The following is a 12,897-nucleotide window of genomic DNA, read 5'->3' on the forward strand; positions in this document are numbered from 1 at the left end:
CTTAGAGATAATGATAATGAACTCAAATTTCTCAAACATTCTAGTATACAGTTGAAAAAAAAATTACTGGAGGTTCTTCGAAGTATATTTGGAAGAATCAGAAGTTAGAGGTTAGAATCTTGAGCATTTAAAACAGCGACTCTCAATTACAGATGCACATTCGAACCATTAGGAGAGACGTTGGGTATAGTAGTGCCAGGTCTTACTCTAAAAAATTATGGAAGTAGAGAAGACCTCTTTCAGGTAGCTCATAAAGTGAGAAAAGAAAAGGAGTAAAGACTATATCCTGGAAATTACCAATATTTAAAAGGTTAAAAATTTAAAAGTAGTGAGTATGATGGTGTCCTTATAAGAAAGACATTAAAAGGATAATAAGAAAATACTATGAACAATTTTATGGAAACAAATTTGACAAATTTGAAATAAGGACAAATTTTTGAACTTGCCCAATCAATGGGAAGAAACAGCTTTATGTCTATTACAGAAATGAAGTGTTTTTACCTAAATCCTGATAGGAAGTATCCAGGCAAAGACATTTTCATTAATGAATTATTAATCCATTAAAAATGTTCAAGGACAAAACAGAATTAATCTTCTACAGTCAATTTAGAGGAGATGAAATAAATGCCTAACTCATTTTATGAGGTCAGTATAACACTAATACTAAAATCTGATAAAGAATTATAACAAAAAGCCCAGAAGAATATTACTGACCAGTGTGCCTCATGTAAATAGATGGAAAAAATATTTTAAAATATTAGCAAGTCACACCCAACAAATACATAATTCATGAATTATCCCTTGAGCACAAGAATTGACCACTACTGAAGAACCACATGAGATATGGTAGGAGCAACTCCACAGTCTGAAGAGGAACGTGGAAAAAAACAGTCAACAACAAAAACAACTGGTACCTACTACAAATGCCAAAATTCCTGATATTTCTGATGACGTTATGCATACTTTTGCTGAGATAACTACTCAGATTTTAGAGGTGTTATTTTAGCTTGAATAAATGATTGCAACTCCCCGAATATCAGTAAAAAAAAAGTGGTTAGGACAAAAAGAAGAATATGTCTCATTAAATAGGATCCTAAACCATTTGAGAGTGCTAAAAATAGAATCTTTAAGTCCTAATCTTCATGCCAAGGTACTCATGAGTTAACTTAATTAAACTTCCAAAAATGAGTTTTAAGTTCTAAGAATTTTATACATCCTCTACTCTTAATATGCACTTAATACACTTCTTAAAAATCTGGTCATCCTGACCTAATTAGTACACAATATCTCACCTCTAAAGCAAGACATAGTTAGATGATTTCTATAACCTCTGTAGGATATAATAATCATAAAATCTTGCTTAGCAGTGAAAGTTATCATTTATCTCCACTTTAAAAACTTACCATAATCATGACATCTAAATATAGCACTATATAGCCAATTAAGCCTACCTTAAGTAGAATGTGTGAAGCGTCCAGATACATGCTCTTTTATGACATTTAATTAGATTTCAGGACTTACATTTTGTGATAATGCATCCAGTTTCCTATTTATTCTCTGCATTCTTGGCTGGTACAGTTATCATCAAGTATAATCCAGTAACACAAACAACTTTTTGTGCCAGTCTTTAATCTTTTTTTTTTTTTTTTCAGCCCAGAGGTCTTTTATTTTTTTTTTTTTTTAACACCTATTATGCCATGAATTCATAGGGAATAGGTTCCAGCAGCTCAGGCTCCTTCCCATTGGTCCTCACAAAGTGTGCTTCTCTAGGTGGAGCAGGCTGGCGCTTCAGTTGAACCCAGGTACCTTTCTCTTTGGCTTCTTTCTTTTTCTGATCATTTTCCTTCACGCGTTTCAGGAAGCTATCTCGGCTCTTAGAGTGTTTAATGTGCTCAATACGCACATTAATTCTCTTGGCAAGAATCTTGCCCTTAACTTGTTTGTTTACAACAATGCCAACAGCATGCTGGGTAACGTTGTAGACTCTCCCAGTTTTGCCATGGTAACACTTGTGGGGCATTCCTTTTTGAACAGTACCCATTCCCTTGATGTCTACAATATCACCTTTCTTATAGATTCGCATATACGTGGCCAAAGGAACAACTCCATGTTTTCTAAAAGGCCTAGAGAACATATATCGGGTGCCTCTCCTCTTTCCCTTTGTGTTCGTCATTTTGGCGAATTACAATTACTGGAAGATCTACAAATTGGAAAGAACACTGAGAAAAAGACAATCTCAGATGCTGGACAGAGCACTTGGCTGGTCAACAGCACTTGGCTGTTTTAAGATGCGCTAAGTAGAGCAAAACAGAGCTTCTGCGAATTATGGTATCTTATTCCACAGCTCAGAGAAAGTAACTCTTTTGATCTCAGTGCCAATAATAAAGCTAGATGGTATTCACAAGTGCAGTTCACTTGGGAAAAGATAAAGGAGGGGAGGAGGGTGGCTAATGAAAGGAAGGAAGAGTGGCCGGGCGCGGTGGCTCAAGCCTGTAATCCCAGCACTTTGGGAGGCCGAGACGGGCGGATCACGAGGTCAGGAGATCGAGACCATCCTGGCTAACACAGTGAAACCCCGTCTCTACTAAAAAAATACAAAAAACTAGCCGGGCGAGGTGGCGGGCGCCTGTAGTCCCAGCTACTCCGGAGGCTGAGGCAAGAGAATGGCGTAAACCCGGGAGGCGGAGCTTGCAGTGAGCCGAGGTCCGGCCACTGCACTCCAGGCCGGGCGACAGAGCAGGCTCCGTCTCAAAAAAAAGAAAAAAAAAAAAAAAAGGAAGGAAGGAAGGAAGGAAGGAAGGAAGGAAGGAAGGAAGGAAGGAAGGAAGGAAGGAAGGAAGAAAGAGAAAGAAAGGAAGAAAGAAAGAAAGAAAAGAAAGGAAGAGAAAGGGATCAGAAACGTAAAAGGAGAAGATGAGTAAAAATATGATAAAGAAAGAGAAATGACCAGTTATTCTATAGAATCTAGTGCCAGAAGGCAATGGTCATGGTAGGCTCGATGATATGGTAGTAAAAAGTAACCCCTGACTCTTTGTGGCTTGACACCATGTGCAGGCTTCAGGCTTCAGGCCTATTATTACCAACAGAGGAACCCTGCTCATTGTAATCATGCAGGGTCTTCAGGCTGAAGCAGCTACCACCATCTGGAACACTACAAATTCTGTACCAGAGTTGCCAATTGCATACTAGCTCTTAGTTTTCTCCATGAAATGACACATATCACTTTTCTTGATGTTATTGGCTAAAACAACAAACATGGACCCACCTAATTTCAACAAGGGAAGGAAACACTATTCTAAATATGACTTGTAGGAGAATCATACATATTTGCTCAATTAACAATAATATCTGATATTATTATAGCTCCTGCCAGACAGTGAAGTGTATGAAGTGTATACCACATAATGCACTGTGCTTGACTCTCCAGTATTCAATCTCCCTTTATTCTCTCTCAACAAATATTTTTTTTTCTGAAGACAGTAATGGGAGCACTTAAGAACTACATCTTCCATTTTCCTTTGTAGACAGAAGTAGCTTTAGACACAGTTCTGGCTAAATTTATAAGTGGAAGCCATTATGGGGAACTTTGAGGAATGCTCTGTAAAACAGTCACAGGCTTAGCAGGCTTATAGCTTCTCTTTCTTCTCCTGGGGAAAGGAAAATGTGTGATGTTGGGGAATTGGGGAAGAGACATCTTGCAACCTTGGGGACCAGAGTAAGCCGAGACACTGACGAGACTGTGATTCTGATGCATTAGCCCTCCTAGCTGCATGAGGGAAAATGTCTCCTTATTTTGTTCAGCCACATTAAGCACTTTTACATGCTGAACCTATTCCTAAGCAATTCAGAGCTCCAAAGCAGGAGTATAACAACAGATCCTAAAGGACAGAATCAATTTACTAGAAACCCCATAGTAGCAAGAGTTAAGGATCTGCTCATTTTTCTTTTCCCTAAATCTCTTTCAGCACTGTGGCATCAAAACAACATTTTTTTTTTCTCTTAGGAATATCGAGAATCACTTTCCACACTGTTCACAGTCCTCTTGTGACTCCGTATTTCTTCATGACTCCTCTTGTGACTTGTATTTCTATGTCATAAAGCTATGTGGAAAAACTGAGCACAACATCAGCTTCTGACTTGAGTATGATACTAAGATGCTATTTTCTTCACATTTATTGTCTTTATTAAGTAGTAAGGTTATCAGTGAATCTCAGATATTGATCCTTTGAAACATCTTCCCTGGCAGCACCCCAAAATGCCTCCAATGCTCCCCACTTATGCTGCTCTCCTGTTATATTGTCCCGCTATAATCCTAACCCTCTCTAAAAGCCTGTAGTTTGCTTTCAAGTCATTTATTTATAAGATAAATATGTCAACATGATAACATTAGATGGATTTCTAGAAGCAGAAGCAAATTCTCAAGACTAGGAGGGATAGAATGAGGAAGACAGGGTAAGCAGGTGGAGAGTTCTATGTCTACAACTACCATTGTGGGAATTACACAGTTACAACAGGAATTTATCAGCTTGTATGTCTTCAACTTTTCTGAAATATTCTCCCATATTTTCTTCCAATCACAGAATATTGCCATATCTTTGTCATTTCAGTAGGTTTTCTTAATTAAAACGTTCTGTGGTTATGTGATGGTGATTATATGCTTGCCATCACTTCGTTGTTCGCTTACTGCTGATGGACTGCTCCATAGAGTCAACGTTATGGGACGACGCTATGTTAAGCCATATTTTCAGAAAACTGAAACAAAATGACCAGGAAATAGCTGAGGTCAATGGTTTCCTGGGTAAAAAAGAGATAACTCTATGTATTAGCCCTCCAAGCCTTAATAAATTTGCTGTCTCTGGCATATGAGTGCTACAGAATGACAGGTGTCAGTTAAGGGAGATTAGACTAAAAATAAGAAAAACATTGTTAGTAAAACATATATTATTTAAAATTGTCTCAGAGAAAATCATAAAGAGCCCTCTTAAGGGGTACTGGCACATACCTTTCCACATAAAAATATACCACAGGAGTAGAGGCCCAATTATACCAGTTCTAGAAAGATAAAGCTTTCTTAAATTAACTTTTATTTTTACCTTAAGGACCATCCTTCACTTAAACAACATAATGCTTCTTTTCTGGAAGGGTATTCTTCTATTTCCCTCATTTCCCCTGAAAAATTATTTAACAGTAAGGATTGATCACCATCAAACATGTTTATATTCATGCCACTCTCTCACCATAGTTCACTAGAGCAGGAATAATCATACAGCTCATGGTGGGCCCATTAATTTGTATGAACTCCAAATGTGGAATACAATGACAAAAAATTAGTGTATGTGGGTGGATAGAAATATGATTTGTAAATTTAACAGCTGTAATGTGGTCATATCCAATCATGTCATGAATACAAATATTTGATTTAAAAAGCAAAAGAACAATGCCTCATGTTCTATATTTTCCTCATGAATAAGATAAGAATTTTGTCATATCTTTACCTTCTTCTGGATTCTCTCCTTTCTCTCTTCACCAAATGTTGGCATTGAGGTCGCATAACATAGTAGGTGATAGCAGTACATAGAACTAACTGCCTGGGTATAAATCCCAGCTACACAGTTGATCAATCTGTGACCTTGAGCAAATTCAACTAATTCTTTATGTCTCAGTTCTTTAATTTGTAAAATGGGGATATCAGTATTACCTTCCACAAAGTATTGTCATAATTAAATGAATTAATATTTGTCATAAGAATTAAATGAATTAATATTTATCAGATACCAGATGATTAATATCAACTAGTATCTAGTCGGTTAGTATCTTTTATAAATAATAAATACTATAAAATAGTATTTTATTACATAAATAAATATTAACATTTATTAAGTGGAAAATGGAATTTTAAAAGCAAATTTACATGGCAAACACTTCAGTCATTGCAAATATTGGCAGTATGATTATTACTAAGTATTTTATTTGTTATTACTTTCCATGTCACATAACTTTCTTCTAAATTCGTTTTCCTTTAGTGGAGTACCTCCTCTTAGATTCCTTACAATGAGTATCTATTTGTGGGAAACATAGTTAATAGTTTAAGATTTTGAATCCTAAAGTGTATTTTTAGATAGTACATCAAGGCAAAACAGAGTTTATTCTAGGAATCCAAGGTGTTCCACATCAGAAAGATATACTAGTGTGATTCACAATATTGAGTTAAAAAAAAAAAAAAGAAAGAATATCTACACAGTCATCTCAATATGTACAGAAAAAAAAACTGCACTGGGCTACAGGATCAGCTGTCAACTTTGCTTTACTCCACCCACCTTCTTCTGTGGTCTACTCTGCATTGCAGGTGCCAGAAAATTTATTTTACAGAATTTTCCTCCCTATATTGTTTCAGGCTACAGCCTGCCAATGAAAGGACCTTACACGATATTTGGAAAGTGAACTATAGGAGAGATTTTTATTCCAAGGAGGTTGTGAGAGCCAGATACCATGGCTTCATAGATTTCTGCACAAGTTCCTGCTTGGCTGCTGTAGATCAAGAACAACACCTTGGCCTTTCCCAGAAATGGGAGAGTTGTAGCAGTTTCCTGGCAAACTTGGGAGAGTCACTTGTTTAGTGGTTCAGATTGAAATCACCAGTAAGTCTTGCCTTGACCTCCCAACTGCCACTCTTCCTGCCCTTCACTTACTCTGCTCCTTTCACATTCATATTAGTCTCATTTCCTTTATTAATGAAATCAATTGCAAATATACTTTGATTAATACTGTTTATTGAGTAAAGCAAGGCTAATAAAAATCATTTAAAAACCAGAAAATTAAGAATAGATTAAAATGTTGTTGTGCTGACAAAAGCTTTAACAAAAATCTACAAATACATTTATTTTTATTTTTTCATGGCAAAGAATGCATTTACTTTACATTTCTAAATTTAAATATAATTTAATAATATTGACTGGTTTTATAGTTTCATTTCTTTTTTCAAAACTTCGACTTTTATTTTTGATTATGGGGGTACATCTGCAGGTTTGTTACATGGGTGTATTGCACCCAGGTAGTGAGCATAGTACCCAATAGGTAGTTTTTCAGTCCCATCCCCATTCCTGCTCTCCCCTATTTCTAGTGGTCCAGAGTATCTACTGGTCCCATGTTTATATTCATGTGTGCTCAATGTTATATACATTTACTTTAAGGTCAGAAACAAATTACAATATGCATTATCACTTCTACTCTTTAACAGTACTGTCTGGGAAATTAAATGACCTAGAAGAATTAGAAGTGAAGGAATAAAGTAATTATTACTTGTAATGATGGAAACATTTACATTAAAAAAGATAATCAGCAAATTATACAAAATGATAAAATTGACATACTACATTTGTGGATGAAAATAATGGTATCTCCCGCATGTTCTTACTTAAAAGTGGGAGCTAAATGATGAAAATGCATGTACACATAGAGGGGGAATAACATATACTGGGGCCTTTCGGAGGGTAGAGAATGGGAGGAGGGAGAGGATCAAGAAAAACAACTAATGGCTATTGGGCTTAATACTTAGGTGATAAAAACATCTGTACAGCAAACCCCCATGACAGAAGTTTACCTATATAATAAGCCTGCACTTGCACCCCTGAACTTAAAATAAAAGTTTAAAAAAAGAAAAATAATGGTATCTCTTTATATCACCAATCACTGATTAGAAAATGTAATTTAAATAATATACCACTTCTAATAGCAATAACTCACTCTCTAGAAATTAAGGCATAATCAAAAAGGAAATTCTTTGAATAGTGTGGCATCTGTGAAATAATAATAAGTATACAGACATCTGGAATAGTTTTGTAACTGTCTGCTACCTGGCCACAAAGTCAAGGTTACAAATTTCAGGAAACTTTATGGCAGCAATAAGCTTCTAAGCACCACGGAGAAGCAAACAACTCCAAACCAATTATTGTCTTATAGCAACAAATATTTATTACTAGACCATATTCTATAAAAGCTTGAGTTAGCTATGGCTTTTCTAGGCTCTGGTAGGTTTCCCATGCCTTCTTATTTCAAGACTTAGGCTGAGGTAGTAGCTGTTACCTGAAGTCTGCTCTTCTCATGGTAGACAGTAGAAACTTAAGAAGACAGAGCTAAAGCATAAAAGTTTCTCTTTTGACATTATATAAGTCACATTTGCTTACATCACATTAGTCAAGTAATGTCAATAGAACAAGGAAGTATATTCTGCCTACAGAAAGGCATAGTAAATGCAGAAAAGGAACAATGGAATATTCTGCAACTAAACAATTTACTGTATGTATGTAAGATGGTAGACAGCTTGTCTGAAACACAGTAAATATTCCACAAATTTTACCTCTTTTATTTTGTTGGATTCTTACAATAACCCTGAGAAAATTTTTATTACAAAAAATGGAAGTTTCACAATAAACAAATAACGTGTTTAAGGTTATATAAAAAGCAGCACCAGGATTTAAATTCAGGCATCTTGACACCACATAAAAAAGCATTTCCCATACCCACACAATGGTGGTCATATAGAAACTGATCACAAAGTTGACAGTGTCCTACAATACAAACACCAATTTTTAATTGAAAAAGTTACAGTAGCTTAAAGAAGCTTTCAGGTAGTAAATTTTCTGCAGATAATTCCTCATCTAAGTAAGTCTACCCATCAAGAATAATTTTCTTATTTCATCCTGTCTTTGGACTCAAACTTAGACTGGAACTATATTTTCAGCTCTCCTGGGTCTTCAGCTTGCCAAGAGTAGATCTTGGGACTTCTCAGCCTCCATATTCAAATGACAAAAGTGAAACTGAGAGTTTAAGCAAAGTGTGCTGAAAGACACAGAACTCTATATAACAAAATGTGTCAACATTAAAAATATCTGTGTTACTCAGTCAACTGATATTTTTCAATGACCAATATGTGGGATTGCAAAATCATACAGAAGTATAAGATCTTTCCAAATTGCAAGGTAAGTTGAGCTGCCATACCCCACACATGAATCTTGGAACCTGAGGACTGTCTTGACTAGCACCCAATACCACTGACAACCCTTGCCCACTGATGAGCAGAGCAACTGTGCCTTGTGTATATCCCCTCAGAGCCTGACAATCAGCCCATGTAGTGACCCTTGACCTCAGCAAAGCTGCACCACTGCCTCTACAAATGCCCACAATCTAGGTCACTGAGGCACTTTCTGACACCACTGATGCTGATTACAGCCAACGAAATCCCATGAAAACTACACTATTGCACTCACCCAGAACCAAAGTCAAAGTACCCTACACAACTGAAACTATAGGGCACATCTATAGAAAGAAAACTCTTCTTTTAATAATAGCTACTCCATAAAATTGAAAGAGGCAACCACTCCACCATATGCACAGATATCAACATAGAGACACAAGAAACATGACTAATCAAGAAGCGTGATATCCCCAAAGGAACACAATAATTCTCTAGCAGCAGAGCTTAAAGGAAACAAAATCTATGAAATGCCTAAAAAATTTCAAAGTCATGATCTTAAGGAAACTCAGTGAGTTACAAGAGATTATAAATATACAATTTGACAAAATTAGAAAAATGATGCATGACCTGAATGAGAAATTCAACAAAGAGATAGATATAAAAAGAAACCACATTGAAATCTTAGAGCTGAAGAATTTAATGAATGAAATACAAAAATACAATAGAGAGCTTCAACAACAGTCTAGACCAAGCAGAAGACTTTCTGAACTTAAAGGCAAGTCTTTTGAAATAACCTAGTCAGACCAAAAAAAAAAAAAAGAGAGAGAAAAAAGAAAACATGAATGAATGAAGAAAGCCTACAGGAACTATGGGGCACCTTTAAGCAAATAAATATTAGCACCATGGAAATTCTAAAAGGAAAAGAGATGAGTAAAGAAATAGAAAACCTATTTAATGAAATAATTGCAGAAACTGTACAAATACATGTAAATTAAACAAAATGCCAAATGACCTGAATGACCAAAGTGTCATTGAAGAAATTATGAAGGAAATTAAAAATTTATTGAAGAAAATGAAAATAGAAGTACAGCATAACAAAACCTATGATGTACAATAAAAGCAGTCCTAGTAGGAATGTTTAGAGCAATAAACAACTACATCAAAAAGAAATAGAAAGATTTCAAATAACCTGATGATTTACTTCAAGGTACTATGAAAGCAAGAAAAAAACCCCTGAAATTAGTAGAAGAAAAAGTAAGAGAAATCAGAGCTGAAATAAACAAAATTGAGACTAAAAAATGAAAAGATCAACAAAATGAGAAGTGGGTGTTATGAAAAGATAAAATCTACAAGCTACTAGCTAGACTAAGAAAAAATAGAGGCTATCTAAATAAGTAATATCAGAAATGAAAAAGGAGACATTACAACTGATACCACAGAAATACAAAATCAGTAGAGACTACTATGAATAACCATACACCAAGAAAAATAGAAGACCTAGAGGAAATAGATACATTCCTGGACACATTCAACCTAGCAAGATTGAATGTGAGAGAAACAGAAAACTTGAACGAACAGAAAATGAGGAATGAAACTGACCCAGCAATAAAAAGTCTCCCAACAAAGAAAAGCCCAAGACTAGTCAAGTCTTCACTGCTGATTTCTACCAAATGTTTAAAGAATAACTACCACCTATTATTTTCAAAATATTTCAAAAATTTAAAGGTGAAGGAATTCTTTCAAACTCATTCTACAAGGCCAACATTACCCTGATATGAAAACAAAACAAGGACACAACGACAGAAAAGAAAACCACAGACCAATAGCCTTGATAAATATGGATACAATGATTCTCAAAAAAATGCTAGCAGACTGAAACAAACAGCACATCCAAAAGATTTAACACCATGATCAAGTGAAATTTATCCCAGGGATGCAAGAATGGTTCAACATAAGCAAACTAATAAATGCAAGACATCACATCAACAGAATGAAGGACAAAACCCATACGATCATCTCAATAGATGTAGAATTCATACCTAATAAAATTAAATATCTCTTCATGATAAAAACTCTAAAAAATTAGGTAAAAAAGGAATGTACCTCAACATAGCAAAGGCCATATATGACTTAATCACAGCTAACACTGTACTGAATAGGGAAACATTGAAAGCTTTTTCCTCCAAGAACTGGAACAGGACAAAGATGCTCACTTTCACCACTTTTGTTCCACGCAGTACTGGAAGTTCCAGCCAGAGCAATTAGGCAAGAGAAATTAATAAAGGTCAGCCGAATTGGAAAGGAGGAAGTCAAATTGTCCCTGTTTGTAGACAACATGATCTTATATTTGGAAAAACTTAAAGATGCCACAAAAAACTTCTTAGGTAAAAGATTAAATCTTAGCGGGTGTTATAAAAGATAAACAAAATCTACAAACTATTAGCTATGCTAAGAAAAAATAGAGAACATCTAAATAAGTAATATCAGAAATGAAAAAGGAGACATTACAACTGATATCACAGAAATACAAAATCAGTAGAGACTACTATGAATAACTATATACCAAGAAAAATAGAAGACCTAGAGGAAATAGATACATTACTGAACACATTAAACCTAGCAAGATTGAATGTGAAAGAGAAAGAAAACCTGAACAAACTGAAAATGAAGAATAAAACTGACTCAGTAATAAAAAGTCTCCCAAAACAGAAAAGCCCAAGACCAGATGATTTCACTCCTAAATACCTCCTAAAATTTATACTGAACCACAAAAGACCCTGAAAGACAATACAATCTTGAGCAAAAAAAAATACAGCTGGAGGCATCACAATACCTGACTTGATTGAAACAGCATGACAGTTGTATAAAAACAAACAGATCAATGTAACAGAATAGAGAACCAAGAAATAAATCCATACATTTACAGCTATCTCATTTTCTACAAAGAACATACATTGGGGAAAGGACAGTGTATTTAATAAATACTTCTGGGAAAACTGGATATTTATATGCAGATGAATGAAACTAAACCACTATCTCTCACAATATACAAAAATCAAACAGACAAGTAGACCACTTTTTTGGATATATATCAAGTAGTATAATTGTAGATCATATGATAGTTCTATTTTTAGTTTGAGAAATTAGACCATTATCTGTCACAATATTAAAAAATATGCAAAAATCAACTCAACTAAGATTAGACAAATGTAATACCCAAAACTACAAAACTGCTAGAAGAAAACATTGAGGAAATGCTTCAGAACATTGGTCTGCTGTTGCAACAATTTCATGGATAGGACCTTAAGAGCACAGGAAACAAAAGAAAACATAGACAAAGGGGATTATATCAAACTAAAAAGCTTCTGCAGAGCAAAGGAAACAATCAGCAGAGTAAAGAGACAAACTACAGAATAGGAGAAATAATTTGCAAACTATTCATTACACAAGGGACTAATTTTAAGAATATAAAAAAACAACTCAATAGCAAAAATCCAATAATCCATTTTTAAAATGAACAAATGATCCAAATAGGCACTTTTCAAAAGAAGACATATAAATGACCAGTAAGTGTAAAGAAAAATGCTCAACATCATTAATCATCAGGGAAACAGAAATCAAAACCACAATGAGATATTGTCTCACCCAAGTTAAAATGACTATTATAAAAAAGACAAAAATTAACAAATGTTAGTAAGGATATAGAGAAAAGTGAATTCTTATACACTATTAGTAGGAATGTAAATTACTAGTCATTATGGGAAATAATATGGAGGGTTTTCAAAAAACTAAAAATAGAACTACCATATGATCTATAATTGTAGTACTTGATATATATCTAAAGGAAAAGAAATCAGTATGGAGAAGAGATACCAGCACTCCCATTCTTATTGCAGCACTATTCACAATAGCCAGCATATGGA

At 34.9% G+C, this 12,897-nt stretch overlaps 1 protein-coding gene across 1 annotated transcript; it reads right to left on the bottom strand.

Annotated features, from left to right (window-relative positions):
• Positions 1–1,679: 1,679 nt before the first annotated feature.
• On the bottom strand, positions 1,680–2,195 carry LOC111553281 (60S ribosomal protein L21). Its single transcript, XM_023227965.2, has one exon. The coding sequence runs from the start codon at positions 2,171–2,173 to the stop codon at positions 1,691–1,693; it is 483 nt and encodes a 160-aa protein (XP_023083733.1). The 5' UTR covers positions 2,174–2,195; the 3' UTR covers positions 1,680–1,690.
• Positions 2,196–12,897: the final 10,702 nt, after the last annotated feature.

The sequence above is a fragment of the Piliocolobus tephrosceles genome, chromosome 3 (assembly GCF_002776525.5).
Source record: "Piliocolobus tephrosceles isolate RC106 chromosome 3, ASM277652v3, whole genome shotgun sequence".
NCBI lineage: Eukaryota > Metazoa > Chordata > Mammalia > Primates > Cercopithecidae > Piliocolobus > Piliocolobus tephrosceles.

What these genes read in the sequence shown, in the direction of transcription:
- LOC111553281 (XM_023227965.2), bottom strand. Translation starts at nt 2,173, where the DNA reads ATGACGAACACAAAGGGAAAGAGGAGAGGCACCCGATATATGTTCTCT.